At 43.0% G+C, this 19,516-nt stretch overlaps 1 protein-coding gene across 5 annotated transcripts in view; it reads left to right on the forward strand.

Annotated features, from left to right (window-relative positions):
* The window catches only part of KAT6B (lysine acetyltransferase 6B), a 191,012-nt gene that overhangs the window by 164,001 nt on the left and 7,495 nt on the right, over positions 1-19,516 (forward strand). For all 5 annotated transcript variants that reach the window (XM_047701348.1, XM_047701347.1, XM_047701346.1 and 2 more), the window contains exons 14-16: positions 16,574-16,805; positions 17,105-17,264; positions 17,864-18,217. In XM_047701348.1, the coding sequence (XP_047557304.1) occupies positions 16,574-16,805; positions 17,105-17,264; positions 17,864-18,217 (746 nt within the window). The remainder of the gene's footprint in view (positions 1-16,573; positions 16,806-17,104; positions 17,265-17,863; positions 18,218-19,516) is intronic.

Genomic DNA, 19,516 nt, shown 5'->3' on the forward strand with positions numbered 1-19,516 from the left:
TCTTATGGAATAGTTTGTATTCATTGCATCAATGATAATGTTGTAAATAAGAAACATACGGTTTAGAGCTACCGTTTCTCCTTACATAGCTTAGAATTTTTTCAAGACTTGGCAGGCAGGTGGATTGTTTTTACAAATCTTTTTGTCTGTTTGGATTTCTGACACTGACCGGCATTTGTAGTGAGTCATTTTGAAACCATACTACTGGGCAAATTCTGTTCACATAATTAGTTTGGGAAAACCTGTCTTCAGCCAAAAAGAGAAGCTTGACAGCACTATCATGAGGGTCAGGCTGGCCCACTACTGAACTCCAAGCCGTGAGCACAGTGGGATACACATAGTAGGTGAGCCAAAAAAGGGTCTGTCGTGGGAGTAAAAGTAAATAAGGGAATGCCGACATCTCATCAGCGCTCTTCTGTGTGTCCCTGACAGCACCTATCACAGTCACCTAGCTGGCTTAGGGCAGCTGATTTTTGACCTGAGATCTCTCCATCTGTTTTTTGCCCTTCTCCATTCCCGGATCACTTCTTCAGTAAACATGCTTTATTTATATGGACTCTGCCAAGGGCTGGCCTCGGTGATGAGACCATAAGGATAAAGGGTCCAGGCCTTGCCCCTAGGCTAGTGGGTGGTCGGCACATGAAGGATTCATCCCAAGCACACGACACTGAATGTTTGGGTGACACATGGGGCTGTGCCAGGACAGAAGAGGAAATGACTCCAACTCTTTTCCTTTTCCCACTTCAGGTACATGCAAGGGAAGAATGCTTCCTAAGATCAAGAGTCTGTTCTGATTGATTAAGATGAGTACTATACCTGGTTTTGGTTTCCAGGGAACCAGTCCCCTTAAACATACTTCCCAGTTTGTAGTCTTAACATTCGCAACACAATATCCTAAGATAACATCCTCTCCTGATGGGATTTCTGACCAGCACATTTATAATTTTAGCTGTCTATGAGGTAGTATTTTTTTTCCCACATCAGTTTGTTTTGGGAAAAACAAAAGAGTTTTCTCTCATTTGTTTAGAATTCTGGTAGGAAAATACTAGTTAGGAATCTGATTTTTTTTTTTCCTTCAATCATCAATTTGTGGTTAGCTTGTTTTTACTCTAGTATTAGTGGTACATGTTCATGTTTACTAATACAAAAACCTCTGTTTTGTAATTATTTCTATTGAGTCCTCCTTTGTGTTAACATCATAGAGGAGCTCCTTTTTTTCAACAAAATTGTTTTAAATTAAAGTTTATGAAGTGCTTTAAAATAGTTGAGTGGATTAAAAGCAATTCAGTTATGCATGTAACTGTCTACATTGAAAAAAATACACAACGTGATTATATAACAGAGAGAATTAAAAATGTGTTGGTGCAATCTTCAGGAAATGTAATACAGGTAGACCTCACTGTACACAGTATATTTGCATATGTCCTTTTGGGGGGGGTTGAATCATTTAAAATGATGCAGAGAGTTCTTTCTGTAAAAAGGAGTGTTTGGACTGTTTCTTCTTTCATACTAGATAGCAAGGTGGCAAATGCTATTAAGACCTTTTCAAAAGGGCTCATAATTTAACTTGAAGAGGCTCCCACAGGACAATAAATATAACAGTAAAGACAACAATTGAAACTCACCAAATGTTTAAACTCACACATTCATAATAACACTTAAATTTAGAGGATGATAGGGACCAGTTCATTATCCTAAAAAATGGATAAATAAATCATTTAACTTGCCTCTCCCATATGAACTATACCACTAGGTAAACAAATGGTTAATGAGGGTAAACATCTTTTTATAAACATATTCCAGCTAACAAATGAAATGAAAAGGAATGAAGTGATAGAATTAAAACATGGCTGTTTGGGGTGCCTGGGTGGCTCAGTTGGGTTAAAGCCTCTGCCTTCAGCTCAGGTCATGATCCCAGGATCCTGGGTTCGAGCCCTGCATCGGGCTCTCTGCTCGGTGGGGAGCCTGCTTCCCCCTCTCTCTTCTGCCTGCCTCTCTGCCTACTTGTGATCTCTGTCAGATAAATAAATAAAAATCTTTTTTTTTTTTAAAGTGATTTTTTAAAAAATAAATAAAAATAAAACATGGCTGTTCTGCGATTTTGCCAATGAATTAACTGATCTAGACCTTGAACTTCAGTAGCAGCAGACACTGTGGAAAGGGACACAGCCAGAAATTATATGCTTCCTGATCAAAGGATATGCCATCACCCGTAGTTTTGCTAGAGGATGGAACCTAAAGTCTCACTGAGCCTCTGGATCCAGCTGCCATTTTGTAGGAACACAGGAAAGAGGAACAAATTGAACTGCATCATGTGTATGCAATCACGTGTATGCAATCAGCAAAATCCAGATTATGGAAACCCTTTAGGTCAGATAGCCCCAGTTCATCAATAGATAAATTATAAGAAAAAGGAAGGGGTGGAGAGGGGAACCCATAGACTTAACAGAGACTTAAAAGATACAGTCTTGGGGCGCCTGGGTGGCTCAGTGGGTTAAGCCGCTGCCTTCGGCTCAGGTCATGATCCCAGGTCCTGGGTTCGAGCCCCACATCGGGCTTTCTGCTCAGCGGGAAGCCTGCTTCCTCCTCTCTCTCTCTGCCTGCCTCTCTGCCTACTTGTGATTTCTCTCTGTCAAATAAATAAATAAAATATTTTAAAAAAAAAAAGATACAGTCTTTTAAACGGGCAAGACTGTATTGTGGTACCAGGGATATGTTGGTGGTAAAAGTATATAGAAACACAAGGGATTACCATGAAAGTCGGGGTAGTGGTTCCTTTTTTTTTTTTTTTTAGATTTTATTTATTTTTTTTTTGTCAGACAGAGATCACAAGTAGAGAGGCAGGCAGAGAGAGAAGAGGAAGCAAGCTCCCTGCTGAGCAGAGAGCCGGATGCGGGGCTCCATCCCAAGTCCTCGAGATCTTGACCTGAGCCGAAGGCAGAGGCTTTAACCCACTGAGCCACCCAGGCGTCCCAGGGTAGTGGTTCCTTGTGAGGGAAAAAGGAGAGGTGACTGGGATGGGACAAATGGAAGGTTTTATGGCGTGACTGGCGAACTTCTATTTCTTGATCCTGGGTGATGATTACAAGGGTGGTTCCCTTTCATTCAGCTATATATTGTTTAATATTGTTTTCTAAATCTATGTTTTATTTTTATTGTTGTAGCCATTTTTATTGTTTTTATTGTTTGTTTGTTTTAAGAAAGTGATGGTCTTAAAATGGGAGTCCATGCCCTATGGTATCTCTTTGGAGCTTAGATTTTTGTAACTCTTAAAATGAAAACTTTGATTTATTGGTGGCATTAGGTTAATGATGTTTTTAAAAGCGATACAGTTTTTCGGGTGCCTAGGTGGCTGACTTGGCTTAGCCCTGACTCTTGGTTTCGGCTTGGGTCATGATCTTGGGGTCATGGGATTAAGCCCCACGTCAGGCTGCACATTGGGTGTGGAGCCTGCTGTAGATTCTCTCCCTCTCCCTATGCACCTCGCCCCCCCAACTCCTGCTAGCAGTCTCTCTCTCTAAAAGAAAATAAAAAACAAACAAAATAAAAAGTAAAATAAAAAAGTTAGAATTTTCCACTTTTACTGTTTTAAAATCAAAATGTGTGTACAGCTATTTGGTGTCTTGGGAGCTTCTCCACATCAGACTTTGCAAGACTAGTTTTATGTGAAGGAAATGTACTGAAATGTACCAGAATCATATCCTCTCAAGTGTCGAGTCTAGTCCATTAGAAAACTCCATTTCTGTGAATTGTGTTTCCACTCTTAAACCTAGAGAAACATAATTGAAGAGTTGTACGTTAACCGAGTGGTGTTAGACTAGTGCGTTCAGACAAAGAATGGCTGTGAGGATGGGGTGGATGGGAGAGAGAACACCATACGGAGAGGCCCAGCAGCATTGGAAGCTCTCACGTTCCTTGTCTGTCTATCTCACCCTTCTTGCCCTCTCCCCTCTTCCTTCCCTCCCTCTTTTTTCTCTTTTTCTCTTTCTTGATTTAAAATGAGGGAAAGCACCACTGTAACTTCCTTCCTCCCAGAATGCTGGGGTATTCAAAGTTCTGGTATTTGGGGCAGATCCTTAGGCACCAGAAACCGTGCTTACAGAAGAGAAAAGATATTAAATGCTAGATTTTAGGGCGCCTGGGTGGCTCAGTGGGTTAAGCCGCTGCCTTCGGCTCAGGTCATGATCTCAGGGTCCTGGGATCGAGTCCCGCATCGGGCTCTCTGCTCAGCAGGGAGCCTGCTTCCCTCTCTCTCTCTCTCTCTCTCTCTCTGCCTGCCTCTCTGTCTACTTGTGATCTCTCTCTGTCAAATAAATAAATAAAGTCTTTAAAAAAAAATGCTAGATTTTAAGAAAGGGAAAGAAAAAGGCTAGAGTGTCTTAAAATATGCTGAAAGGAAGTTTTGCTGATTATTTATTGCAAAAAACAGGCTTCCTTCTTCTTAAGAAGATGATGGTTCTGTGTTCATAGATTAGAAGTCCTGCCCTGTGGTTTGCCCAGTGTTGGAGCTTTTCCCCATGAATTTAAGGAAGTTAATGAGATTTTTTTTCCTACCAAAGCAGAAGATACGTCTGAGAACTCTTGACAGCCTTCTACCCCTGCAGCTTTTCAAGTTGCATCCAGTTAAAAACTTGGAGACCATAATGAATGTTGTTAGTGAGAAAATAAAATGAATGACGTCTGTGAATTTGTTTTAAATGTTGTTTATTTTACCAAATAATTTAGATAAATCTTTCCTGAGGAGGAAGCGAAATCATCGGGTTTCATTAATAATCTGCAGCTTTTCGGAGGATTACTTTGAAATACCTCCCTGACAACTCTTCATAAATTAAGCATAAACTTTCTTTGACCTTATCACACATAATTAAATAGCTGTTGAAGGGTTAAACCCAACTAAAAAAGCAATTCTGTATCTCCGTCCCCATTCTCCTGCAAAATTATACAGGAAGTTTCTTTTGGTTCTCAAGCAGGGTAATTACAAGAGACAGTTACATAATTTACAGTTTCAATCTGCTTGTCCATAATCACACACTTCCACCTACTTGTATATACCCCATGAGTATCTGCCTTGTACTTTGATTTGTAAATGATGATTGCAGTGTGATTGATTGCTTGCAATGCAGCATATTGAATTGATTCTTAAAAACGAACTTTAGCTGTTAACATGTCTATTCGAGTTCCTGTTATTTATGTAGTTTGTGGTTCTTGCGTTCAGCAGTTGCATAGTAGTTTAGAAATTAAACTCCCAGAGCTTTTTTCCTTATTAAATTTAGAAAATGGAGTGTCTCTGCACACCCTGACTAGGAAAGCGCCTGGAACATAGGACACACTCAGCTGCTGAACACAGGACTAAACCACTCCAGTCCTTGGAAAGATGAACGGAGATTCTTTGATTAACAGTGACCCCGCAGTAAAAGGCTCACGGGGATAATACCGTGGCCATAGCTGTGCTGATACTAATATATTGTTACTGAAGGCTCAGCTCTAAGCGCTGCTGGCTTTAGGGAGGCAGGGTTAAGAGTGGACTTGGAGAAAGTTATCACCTACCCACTGAAGGGCTCTTAATGGGCGTCTTTTAATAAATACTGCCAGGGATGATATTTTATACATTTTTGTTTCTCCAACAGCTAACATCTAACTCTAGCCACTTTGGGCTCTAAGGTTCCTATAGGATTAAAGACTAGATACCTAGGTGACACCAGAGCTGCTGGCAAACCAGCCAGCCACTTAGTGGGGCACCTCATCCCACCACAGCCTGCACATGGGCTGCCTGTCTGCCAAAATGGGCTCATCAGTCACCCAGTGGGACGCCGCCATTTATTGCCAGAGGTTTTTTACCTTAAATCCTGTTGGAAAGTGTTTGGGAGATAGATAGATATATTTATATATATATATATATATATATATTTTTTTTTTTTTAAGTGAAAAGAGATGTTTTCGAGTTCTGTAGACCAGTGGGATGGGACTGTTTGTCTAAATGACCTGGGGACAACTGGAGATGGGTTCCCCACCTTACGTTTTCAACATTAATTGATCAGTCAGATTGGGCAATGATCTGTGCTTTGATTTTCAAACGTTATCCCAAAAACTCACAGATTCCCTTTGAAATGTAATTTGAGGACAAAGAAAACCTTTAGAGAGATTTGTATTCCTCACTTTTTCCTTTCTTCAGTCTTGCTATAGGATTGTGTTTGGTGTGTGAAAGCTTATCACTCAGAATTAATTTCTTTGTTCTGTTTTAGAAAATTATAGCTGGTACACACACACACAGAATTTGGGGTGGGTTGTGCGAGAGCCAGTGAAAAGGAGAGTTGCTCTTCTAACCGTTCCGATTCCCAGAGTCCCAGAGCTTGGTTCTGAAATCGTGGCAGGGTCCACGCTGATAGAAGCACTTTCCCTTAGTCTGCAGGTAGGATTAGACCAGACAGCTCGCTGTGAACCACCTCAGCTGCCCCCACAGAACCTCAGCCTCAGTTTATTAGTTTATCTAAGGAAGGAAAAGTTCAATTACAACGTTCCAACAACCAGAGAATGGTCTTACAGGTGAGGCACTATAAGCAGCTCTTTGCTTGGACCAGATGCTTCATTTAAAGTGCATACGTGTTGAGTGCGATGTTTAAAATCTTACAACTTCTCAATGGTAAATTCTTGTTACCAGGATTTTGTTGCTTAGGCGTGAACATTTTATCCAGGTCTTACCTTGGAAGAATTAAATTTGTTTCTGAAATAGTTTTTTGGATTGAATCTCTAAAGTGGACTTTTGCCTGTTTATAATAGAGAGGAAACAATTTTAAAATGCCAAATTACGGGACGCCTGGGTGGCTCAGTGGGTTAAGGCCTCTGCCTTCAGCTCAGGTCATGATCTCAGGGTCCTGGGATCGAGCCCCGCATCGGGCTCTCTGTTCGGCAGGGAGCCTGCTTCCTCCTCTCTCTCTGCCTGCCTCTCTGCCTACCTGTGATCTCTGTCTGTCAAATAAATAAAATCTTTAAAAAAAAAGAAATGCCAAATTACTTCATCTTAAAAATGTTTTGTGTTTGAAAATTTGTTTTTCCTAAAACTTGCCAGAATTTAAAAGTGATTTGAGCTGTGGAAAATCAAAAAAGGTCAAAGAGGAAGGCATTATTTTGACATGTCTTTCTAATTTCTATCACTTCAAAGGCCATGGTCCTAGTACTTTCTCTTTACCTAACTAGAGGTGCCTCTGGGTGATGGGTCAGAGCTTAAAGTTAGATTGGTAATAAGCAGTGGGCTTCGTGAAGAATGTGTTACCTTCCCAGTTATATTTAAGGGAAGATCTTTTTGAAAATCCTGCCCCAAAAGGTTTAGTTTGGGAATAAGTGATATTGACAGATCTCTTCCTCCGTGACCATTTCAGCCTTTGTCAGAGGTGCCTCATTTTCATAACGAAGAAATTGAGAGGCTCAGTCTATTTCATATGTGATCATCTTCTTAGAGAAATTATGTTCTTCTAGTACACCAGCCCAGAACCTTGCTGGTGTGGTAACATGCCGTATGTAAACAAATACTCCTCAGTTAAACATCTGAAGAAAGAAAACTCCTGTGTGAAGTCTGTCCCTCTTTCCCGAGTGACCATCTCCTCCCTTTAGCCTCAACTCTTAGATGCCTCCGTTTTCCCCAAGATTGAACTTCTACTTGGATTTCTCATCGGCCAACACTGCTACTACCACAGCCCTTTGGGGTGGCAGTAATGGAGCAGTGGGACTGGTGTCGCACCCCTGTTTAACATTCTGGCCATGGTAGAGTCCTCAGGACCCTCTGTTTAATACAACCCATAATACATGTCCATGACCAGTTTGGCCCAAGATAAGCAGGAGTTGAGATTGGGTAGGATACAGACATCTGTGGTTTTTTTTTTTTTTTTTTTTTTTAATTTTTTTATTTTTTTCAGCATAACAGTATTCATTATTTTTGCACCACACCCAGTGCTCCATGCAATCCGTGCCCTCTACAATACCCACCACCTGGTGCCCCCAACCTCCCACCCCCCACATCTGTGGTTTTTAAAAGCCCCTACGTGATTCTGATGTATAGCCAGGTTGGGAAGCAGTGGGCTAGACTAGAGGATAAAGAAAGGAGAACTAGAGCCATTCTCAATGAATTAGATTATCTGTTATAAAAATACCATTGACTCATTTTTGGCCTGTGACTATCTCACAGAGGGTCTGTCTCTGGCCCTGGTCATCCCCAACTCAGAAGCCCGTTCACAGGTGTTCACCCTCCTCAACACAAGGGCACCACAGAGGGAGGAGCGTCCCCTTTCCTGCTGCCTGATGCCCTATTTGTGGGTTCATATAATAGGTGAGTTCCTATATTCCACGGGTGACTGACACACAGAATGACCACCTTCTTCACGCCCAGTCACAGAATCATGGAACTCTTCTAGTAAGTTCCAGCATGGTCTGTAGGTTTTTGCACAGACACACAGCAGCATGGGGTCGTGCCCCTACCATATGCTCTTCCCCGGGAAGGTGAAGGAGCCTCCTTCCTCCCCCCAGTGGACATGGCCAGGAAGGAGGTGGGTGCCCGGTTCAGTGAGAGACCAGTGTTGCCTCCACATAACTGAGCCAGACCTCAGCATCCTGAGCAGTTTGCTCAGGAGCTTGTGAGAAGGGAGATCTTAAAAGGCGGCCTAGATAGACACAGTCTGGTATGTGACCCAGAGCAGCCAGCCTTCCTTCCCCCAAAGACCCGCTGTCTCCTTCCTCTGGGTTTCGCTGGCTCAGACCATTTTCCCAGGGACAAACTTGGGTCTTCTAGAACATTTGGGTCTTTGTTTCATCTGTCCTGGGACTGTCTCTGGGTACCTCTGACGCCCTCAAGCAATCATTGTTATTGTGGTTTGAAGGCCTTGCTGTTTTCTGAGGATAGTCCTTGAAGTTAAGGACTTAAGGGCCAAAGGGAATTTGGGGGAGCACAGAACTGTGCTTGCTGTGAACTGCAGTTTCCAGTTTCTTAAGATCATTCCTGAGGCAGAATACGTTGTGTGTTTTTTTTCATTGCTGCTTTCTTTAATTAAATTTATATTTGGGTGGTTAGCTGGGGGGTTAGGGAGAGGAGAGGAGAACTTTTGTCTGAGGCATTGGAGTAAATGGATGATTTTTAGGTGCCTAAGGCAAAAGTAGGAAAACAGAGGTAGCTCTTCTTAACCTGATTTTGTAGAGCAGTCTGCCTTCTTCCTTCTGTCCACATTCTCTTCCATGTTTTCTTTCTTCCCCTACATTAAGTACATCTAGTCACCCAAATGATCCCCTTGAGGTTTCATTCATTCATTATTTTGAATAACGATAGTAGCCAACATGTAGCGTTTCAATAACGTGCCAAGCATGGTTCTGCTTGCTTTACATTTATGCATTTAATTCTGATGACATCCCTAAGAGGAAGGTACAATTATTCTTCCAAATTTTATGGATGGGGGACCTGAAACGTAGAGAGGTTAAATAACTTGGCCAGCCAAGGTCACATAGTTGGTACATAGTGGACCCTGGATTCCATTCCAGGTGGTCTGGTTCTAGCACCTTTGCTCTTAAGCAACCTGTAGTCCCTCGTATGACCTGTCATACTATCTTTAATAAGTGCCATATTGTTTTAAAATACCTGTGGCCTTGTTGCCCAAGTTTTAAAAATTCTTGTCATTTTTTTATTTAATGTGGATGGTCTCAAAAGTATGGTCCAGGGACTCTAGGGGATCCCTAAGGCCCCCTTAGGGAGTCCGCAAGGTCATAACTATTTTCAAAGTAATACTAAGATGTTACTTGTACTTTGCACTCTTATGAGTGTGCATTGGCGTTTTCAAGCAATTTCATGACCTGTGATATCAGGCGGATTGAATGCCAAAGCAGATATGAGAATGTAGCTTTTCCCTTAAACCAAACAGTAAAGAGATTTGCAGAAAAATGCAAAACAGCGTCACCCTCTTTTTTTTTTTTTTTAAGATTTTATTTATTTATTTGAGAGAGAGACAGTGAGAGAGAGCATGAGCGAGGAGAAGGTCAGAGAGAGAAGCAGACTCCCCATGGAGCTGGGAGCCTGATGCGGGACTCGATCCCGGGACTCCCAGGATCATGACCTGAGCCGAAGGCAGTCGTCCAACCAACTGAGCCACCCAGGCGTCCCCAGCGTCACCCTCTTTTTTGTTTGTTTGTTTGCTTTGGCATTTTGGAAAATACAGTTTTTTTTCATAAGAAAATGTTAACACATGGGACGCCTGGGTGGCTCAGTTGGTTGGACGACTGCCTTCGGCTCAGGTCATGATCCTGGGAGTCCCGGGATCGAGTCCCGCATTGGGCTCTCTGCTCCACGGGGAGCTTGCTTCCCCCCATCTCTCTGCCTGCCTCTCTGCCTACTTGTAATCTCTGTCAAATAAATAAATAAATTCTTTAAAAAAAAAAAAAAAGAAAGAAAATGTTAACACGTAATGGATTTATTGGTCCTTAAGGAATTAATAAATAAATATTTGTCAAATTTCTCTATAAAATTAATAGGTATAGCTCTTATGAATGGAAGCTCTAAAATAATTTTTTATATGTAAAGAGGTCTCAAGACCAAAGAACTTGAGAACTACTGATTGAATGTAGAAACCCTTGCAATTCAAGCATGGCCCAAGTTCCATAGCAAAGGAACTTGTTAGAAATGCAGAATCTCAGGCCCCACCCCCGACCTACCAAGTCAGAGCCCAGTAGTAGTGACAGGTGATTGCACAATGACGGTTGAGAAGTACAGACGTAAAATTTATGGACGGAGCCACTCAGCAAATCAGTGACCTCTTGCTGAATTTCTGTCTGGTAGGGCTTTGGAGATTCTTATCCCCAGTTTTCTACCACCAAGTTGCTGAGTGAGGTCTCCTTGCCCATCGAGGTTCTTTAGTCCCACTGTCTACCCAGGGGCTCTCCTCCTGCAAAAGGCGGTTTTCACATCCTCATCAAAAGCAGCTCCCCAGCAGAGTTTATAGCGGCTGTCCTCCCATCTGTGTGCCTCAGAGTCACCTGGGAGGGCTTCGTAAAGCAGAAGTGCTGGGTCCTGCCCCCAGTGATTCTGGTTTGTAGGTCTGAGAATTTGCAGTTCCAACAAGTTACCAGGGGATGCTGATACTGCCAGTCTGGGAGGCCAGTCTCTGAAAACCACTGGTCAATAGGAAGTAGACAGAGAAGACTGTAAGAAAAGTCCAGCAGTATTTATTCAAATTGTTTTATAAGCATTTCAGACCCATAGAATTATGGGAGAGAGGTCACATTTCACATTCTGAAACCAGTCTCTTAAAGTATAAAATAATTCAGAAATTTAAAATTAACCCTTTTGTTAGGGATAAATTTATATCTTCTAATAAATGGAAAGTAGTAAGAAATCTGGCAGGTCACGGGTCATTTGGAACACTCTGGTTCTCTGAAAACAGTAGGAAGACTAAGGTTCAGCTTCCTTCCTTACTAATTGCAAAACCACCACGAGATTTCAGCAAGGAGACATAAATAGCCTGTCAGGTTCATTTATCACTGTTTAAACTGATAACACGCCATTCATCCACTTGGTCACAGAGCTGCTTAACCCCAGAAACCAGTAACAGATGAGCACAGACCAGTGAATTTCAGTCCCTAGTCAAGAGATACATTGTTAGAGCCATCGGATTTCCTCCGCTCCAGAGCGGCCATAAATCCCTGGCCTGGTGTCAGTTCCCAGGCTTGCAGACCCAGTGCTGTCTAGTGATAGGAACCTTTCAGCAAGGTTTGCTGAGCTAAACAGGTGTCTGATGAAAGGTGTGTAATCCTCGAAGATTATTTTCCCCTAAAAGCAGCTAGTAACCCCAGACGCACATAATCCAGACAGATGGGAATTGGGAGTAGCTTGCCAAAGTTCACACTTTGTACTGGAGGAAGTTCGTATGTTTTGGTTCCAGATGGTAGAAGATGAAGGTGTGCAAAATGAGGGGTGGCTGCCTTTGTTGGGGGGAAATCCTTATCCATGAATATTATTCCACTTCTGGTTCAGTGTACAATTTTGAAATATTACTAGTTTAAAAGGAAGGAATGTTTCATATTAAACAAGGGTTTACCTTCCAGTTAATATGCTGGGAGCTGAATTAATTTGGGAATTTAGGTCTGTAAAAACAAATCTTGACCTTGTCTAGATAGCTCCCTCCTTATCCTAATAGATCTGTCTACACAAAGGCAACTTTCTACCACTTTTTCCCTTTCCCTAGAATGGAGTTAACCATTTCAAACACAAGGAATGGGGCTAGTTAACATGAGAATTGATTCTTACTACAAGTAGGTCAGCCTTCAGGGAAGCGAAGTAAATTGGGGTCCTATGCAGTCAGTACAGTTTAGAAATGCTACTTTTTGCCGACATCACATTGTTCTAATTAACTTTCCCCTTAAGAAAACACTTTGGTAATCTTTTGAGTGAAGTGTGTGGTCCATACACTGAAACTCAGACCTCATCTTCCTTTGGATAAGTTGTTGTAGTAAAGCAAAAGAGAAAGCCAGCTTTCAGTTGTACTGAGATAGTTGATGTGGGTGAGGGGCTTACGGCCCAGTCAGTTTCCAATTACAAGTCTCCTGATCACAGAATAACCAGCACCTCTGGCTCACAGACAATTTAAAGGAAATAATTTCACCAGCAATTAATTATATTGCAGCTACTGGGATTTGTCCTCCAAACACCACTTCGTTTTTAGCCTGAACAGCCAGGTTCCCCGAGGGGGATAGTTCAGGTTTTCTGATTCAAAGTATCCTCAGTTAAGGAAAGGTATTTGGGCACCGTGGGAATCTGTTCACCAGGGGTGTATTGTACTTGTTTCAGATCTTCAGGATAATATACCAGCTTCCAAGATAAGTGCTTTTTATTTCCCTGCATCTTAGATCAGTTATTCGGAATCTTTTGGTAAGTTAAATGTAAGAGCTGTAACATAAACCACCATATCACTGTAATAAACAACCTTAATGTTCTTACAAAAATTATTCTGTCAGTTGGCTATATAGTAATTACGAATTGAGGAGCCTAGAAAAAGGAGAAGGAAACAAAAGATAGCAGGAAATCCATTATTTAAGTCATTTCCATGTTACAAAGGCCAGAGGGGGGGGCGCACCTGGGTGGCTCAGTGGGTTAAGTATCCGACCCTTGGTTTCAGCTCAGGTCATGATGTTGCGGTTGTGGAATCGAGCCCCACACAGAGTCCGCTTCAGATTCACTCTCCCTGTCCCTTTCATTCTCTCTCTCTCTCTCTCTCTCTCTCTCAAATAAATAAATAAATAAATAAATAAATAAATAAATATCAAATCTTTGGAAAGAAAGAAAAAACAAAGGTCAGATTAGTGAAGTGCTACCAGCTACAATTTTCTTGAGGGAAAGTGCCTCCTGCAGGGGAAGTTTCAGTTCTGTATCAACCTAGTGCACCTGTGTAGTAGAGTAGACAACTTTGTTTTCTAAGCTATACATTTTAACATACTACATGTGATTTCACTTAAGTAGTAAGGGATCAGAAATTGACCTTTTGTCGCTTTGATTGTGGAAAGGGATTCCATTTAATTTAAAAATGTCCCCTTCAGGGGCGCCTGGGTGGCTCAATGGGTTAAGCCTCTGCCTTCGGCTCAGGTTATGATCCCAGGGTCCTGGGATCGAGCCCCGCATCGGGCTCTCTGCTCGGCAGGGAGCCTGCTTCCTCCTCTCTCTCTCTGCCTGCCTGCCTCTCTGCCTACTTGTGATCTCTGTCTGTCAAAAAAAAAAAAAAAAGTCCCCTTCAGGAGGAGACCGTGGACTTATAAATGACTTTCAGCTTAAGTACAAGATCCTTCCGTAGGGACAAGCTCCTTGAGGGTCTCCTGAGCCAGAGAAGGAAAAACTACCTCCAGGGAATGTAGTGATACCTTTAGACAGTGGCTTGTGTGGTCCCAAATGTTGGTGCCCAGCATCCCTGAAATCCTGTTTGAAGTTTCCTGGTGAGAGTTTTGGTGTACGATTTTTTTTCTCCCCGACACCCGGGAGAGTATCACCTGCTGGCAGATGTTGGTAGCCTTCCTGCCGTGTGGCCTTCCCTGGGGCGGTGTCCGGGTGCTTGTGGTGAAAGTCCGTGGGCTCAGTAGGCTCCCTGGACGCATGCTCAGCGGGGCTTGGTGCCCTGCCGCTCCCTCCCCAGCCCACCTCGGGCCACAGGACTCTGCCGTGGCAGTAGCAGCCACAGACCACACACCGTGTCCACGTTGGGGGTCCCCGGAGACCGCCACTTATCGTGGTGGGAATCGCAGGTGCTGTGAAGTTTATGCTGAAATGCTCTCCACAGACCCCAGGATGCCTGAGAGTTGCAGGGACCTGAGCGGGTCAGGCTGAGGACCTGATAAAGGTGTGTTCATACTACCTCGGGGTGAAAACGTGAACAGCTGTGTAAAACAGGTTTTGGGGAGGATTCTAGCTGAGCCCAGGGTAGGGATTGAGGGAAGAGAAGACAGAACAAAGAAACCCACGTGCTCCTGGGCAAGGTTGCTCATAGCAGTGGAGAATAGAATGTAAGACGGGCACTATCGCCTTCTGACTGCTTTGGTTGTACAGAAATCTTCCTGCTGGGCTGCGGGAGTGGGTGGGGCTCTGTGGCCCTAACTGTGGGGTTCAGATAAGAACCAGTGAGGGACTAGGGAATTTCACAGTCACTGCAGGAGACTTTTAACTGTGGGATCTCGTGGTCACAGGGGCAGTAGTTCCATAGCTTGAATACTGTGGTCCTCTCCCCCCAACACAGGCACAGAGCTGGGTCCTCCAGCCAGCAGGGTAAATTGCTGAGCCTCTGCCAAGCACTTAGGAGGCAGGTGATGGACGTGCCCGTTATCTGTGGTGGGAGGTCTGGGCACCCTTTGCACTTGAGCGGCAGAACCCTCTTCTCCAAACTGACAGGGCACGATCTGGGCTGGATTGAGCACTGAGGTCGTCACTGTTAGCATTCCTGACACACTGCTCCTGAGAGCCTCTCTGTGCAGCTGAATGATGTGTCGACAGCGGCTTGACTGGAAAATGTTGTGCTTGTTTGCATTCAATCAACTACGTTACACTTAAACTTGAGTTAAGGAGATAAATAAGTCAAAAGACTTGAGGAAAGCCTAAAGTTAAATATATGCTTGTTCTTTATAATGACATTCAGATTAAAACCGTCAAAATGCGAAATGCTGTGGTTACACCCCTCTAGGGTCAGACTGGATTTCTTGTTCTCTTCTTTCTGCATTATCCGCAGTGATTTTGAGAGCCAGGAGAATGTATCAGAGGCCTGATTTCTCCTTCTAAGAAAAAAAATCCAAAATTGAGAAAATTCTTGAGACTGCAGCCATTTTGGAAATGTAGATAAAGAAGATTTGGGTGGTTTACAGAGCACCATGATTTTGTAATTGCTGCCACCTACTGTATGTGGCTGATGTTTGTTTAAATTTAGGAAGATCATGAAGGTGAGGCTATTGAAATCGATAATTAGAGCAAGGTAGACAGCATTAGTTTATAGCATTTCTTCTCTCCTCCGTAAGTGGTTCTTAATTACCAAGACAGCTGCCAGCTTTCATTCATTACCTGCAAGTGGATTTGAAGTTCTAAATCATTTTAAAGTCCCTTTGCCAAGGAACCTTCACCATAACGCTATAGAGTGCACATTCAGAAGCTTGTGCTCGGGGATTTTCTGAATATACATGAAACAGTTAGTTTTAAGGAGGTTGTTTTGTTCTAATTTGTAGAAGCAGCGTTCTGGGGTTGGATTATAAATTAATTTACATGAAAGGAGTGAAAGTAGCGCTAGTGAAGCTGATACGAGTTGCAGCAGTTGACTTGAAAGACATTCTCTCCTTAGTCCTACAACAAAGCTTCAGATCAGCCGACTAGTTAAATGTAACAAGCAATATAGAATCCGAGTCAACAGAGACCCTTCTCCTTTATTAAGACCCAGCTGTCAAAGGGTCATTAGGTCCTTCCTGCGGAAAACAACTTGCCCATTAATGTTTGGGGTGGTCCCTCAACAGGCTTTCAGAGTAAGTGCCTGACATTTCGGGTTTTTTTGTTTTTTTTTTAAGATTTTATTTATTTGACAGAGAGAGAGAGAGCGAGCTCACAAGTAGGCAGAGAGGCAGGCAGAGAAGAGAGGGGGAAGCAGGCTCCCTGATGAGTAGAGAGCCTGATGTGGGGCTCGATCCCAGGACCCTCAGGTCATGACCTGAGCCGAAGGCAGAGGCTTAATCCACTGAGCCACCCAGATGCCCCGACATTTCGTTTTTTGAAAGCCTCTAAAGCTGGTGGGAAACTTGGATGTTGAAATTGATCAGAAGTAATGTCCTCAACCTGGGCTTTGTTAAATATGCCGTGACGTGTATTTGGAACACGGCCACTGGCTATGGAAATGGACTTACAGTGCTACTTACCAAAGGCTCGGTAGCATAAACCTGATGGAGATCAGATCACTATGACCGAAAAGGATCGTATACATAAAGTCTGATGTGCTGTTTTTACCTTGTGGCTACTTACATTATTTCCAAGTGGCCCCTGTTCCAATGTCTGAAAACACCACACTGAGGTCAACTTTGGCTTTTTCTGCCCTAGGCTATTTGCTTTCTAGAAGAGAAGGCCAAGCAGGGTCTCCTGAGAAGCCACTCTCTGATCTGGGCCGCCTCTCCTACCTGGCCTACTGGAAGAGTGTCATCTTAGAATATCTCTACCGCCACCAGGAGAGGCACATCAGTATCAAGGCCATCAGCAGAGCCACGGGCATGTGCCCCCATGACATCGCCACCACTCTGCAGCACCTCCACATGATTGACAAGCGGGATGGCAGGTGAGTACCAAATGCCTGGGCCTCGTTGGCGGTCTCTCAAGCAGTAAGGGTCCCTGGCATTAGAGGGATACGTTCCGGTTTAAGAGGTTGATAGAAGGTATTATGAAAACCTTTCTCCTAAATAGAAAACAGGAAGTGATACTTTTTTGCTGGTCAGATTTCCATTTGCCGTACCTTTTCATTGACAAGCTTTCTCATCAGTTGTACCCTGGGTAATAGTGCTAGCATTTGTCAGTGTGTGAAGGTGAAATAAAATTTCAGCTTTTGATTGCCCTTTGTTCTGCCCCATCGCATTGCAGATTTGTCATCATTAGAAGGGAAAAGTTGATATTGGGCCACATGGAAAAGCTGAAAACCTGTTCCCGGACCAATGAACTTGATCCAGAAAGTCTAAGGTGGACCCCAATTTTAATTTCTAATGCTGCAGTTTCTGAAGAGGAGCGAGAAGCTGAGAAAGAGGTAATGATTGGCTTCATCTGCCTAAGTTGTGTGACTTCAATCTTGCAGGATTCTTAAGCTAGGAAAGTCATTACCGTCGTTGTCAAAGGCTTGGTTATGTAGAGAGAGCTTGTGAAATGATACGGCACTAATTTATCCTAACTGAGGTTGCATGGTAAGACATGATAATTTTATTGAATTGAGTATAAAAAATGAAACATTTATCATTGATCACAAAGCAGCATTTTTCACTACTGACAGCATGTAATCAGATCACATTTGGTGCTGAGCTCCAAGGCTGCGATGTCAATCGATTCTTTGTGTTTATGAACTTGCTTAAAGTGCTCCATGCCAGTGAGCATGTAATGTAGTGATAAAGGACTCAAATCAATTCGCTGCATCATTAATACTGCTAAATATCCCATGAAACCCAATCTTCTTTGATTTGTTATCCTAACTGATGCAAAAGAGTCCTGAGATGATGCAGCTGGAATGTTGCTTGGCTGGCTGACTGTCCTGGTCAGAAACGACTTAACAGATCCTTTGCCTTTGATCCTTGGAGACTGGCTTAACTGCCCTTTCACTGGCCAACCATTTCTACCCTCCCTGCCCCCCCTTAGGCTGAGCGGCTAATGGAACAAGCTAGCTGCTGGGAAAAGGAGGAGCAAGAAATCCTGTCCTCTAGAGCGAACAGTAGGCAATCACCTGCAAAAGTACAATCGAAAAATAAATACTTGCATTCCCCGGAGAGCCGGCCAATGGCAGGGGAGCGAGGGCAGCTGATGGAGCTGTCTAAAGACAGCAGTGAAGAAGAGGAGGAGGAGGAGGAGGAGGAGGAAGAGGAGGAGGAGGAGGAAGAGGAGGAAGAAGAGGAAGAAGAGGAGGAGGACGACGACGACGACGACGAAGAAGAAAATATTCAGAGTTCTCCTCCAAGATTGACTAAACCACAATCAGTTGCCATAAAGAGAAAGGTATGTGTCTGTTTAGATTCTCAGTCTGAGTCCGCTTCAATCAAATCTTGTCATTGCAAGCAATGTATTAGCATTTGTTTCACTCTCTATTCTTTAGATGTAGTTTATTTGTACTTGGTCTTGCTGATCATATATCATCATCGTTTATCTTACAGTCATGATTGTGTTTACCTTTTTTTGAGGTTTGTTAGTGCTGGGACAGGAAAACAGGGATAGGCGGGCTTCCTTGTCTAGTAGTTACTGCCACCTGCTGGTTTGTGGGACTAGAGTAAGTCAGACTCCCAGAGCAGAAAAGGGCCCTGGAGAGCATTTAAACCACCCTTCAGTGCATTTTGATGAAAACACCAAGGCCTAAAGAGGCTAGGAGACTTGTCCAAAGTCACACAACCCCTTAAGAAATGGAGCCAGAACCAGATGAGTACCCTGACTCCCAAGTCCAGTGCCCCTGATAACTATTTCTTTTTCTTGTTCCTGGCATAGAAAAAGAAGGTGAGAAGGTATTTCGGGCTCTCCATGCGGATACTGATACTTTGCGTTTGTGGCCAAGTCACAGTGCTGAAATTTTCGTAGCCTGGTGGTCTCTCTAAATATAACTTGTGCAGAAAGTAAAAAATTAATTTTGTTCTTAGGTAATTAATTGTTCAACCCAGATCTGATATCTTTGTCTTCAGTATCTGTGACATAGTGAGGAACCAGCTATTGTTAGTATAGCCAAGACTTAGAAATAACACAAGTTGGGGCTCTGCCCCAAGGTCATCTGCCTACTGTATCTCGAAGAACCCTCTGTCCTAACTTAAAGCCTGGTGGGCTGTTAGTGGAAGGGCAGCTGCAGCGACGGGGGTAGAAAAGAGCATCCCAGGAAGTAAACTGCAGGCTTGGGAGTCATCTTTGGATTTCTTACAAGGAAAATGTATTCAGGTGTTATGTACTACAAAAGAAATTTGTCTTAAAAACATCAAAAACCAGAATTATCCAAAGCATGATATGGATTCCCATCATATAAATGGATTCCGTCTGGAGAAAACCAGTTCTTTATATTGGGTGAATTCTAGTGGGTTAGGGAGGACAGGCTGACCGGGGGTGTTAATAACCATAAATGGTAAATTACAGAATATGATTATCAGGTTTACATGTGAACGTTCAGAGAGTTAATGTGAGCCAACAGTCTTTGATACAATTTATTTAGAGTTTGAGTTTTAACCAAGCATATTGAACCTTCTTTGCAAAGTATTTTTTTTTTTTAAGATTTTATTTATTTATTTGACAGAGAGATCACAAGCAGGCAGAGAGGCAGGCAGA

This window comes from Lutra lutra, chromosome 14 (assembly GCF_902655055.1).
Source record: "Lutra lutra chromosome 14, mLutLut1.2, whole genome shotgun sequence".
NCBI classification, from domain to species: Eukaryota; Metazoa; Chordata; class Mammalia; order Carnivora; family Mustelidae; genus Lutra; species Lutra lutra.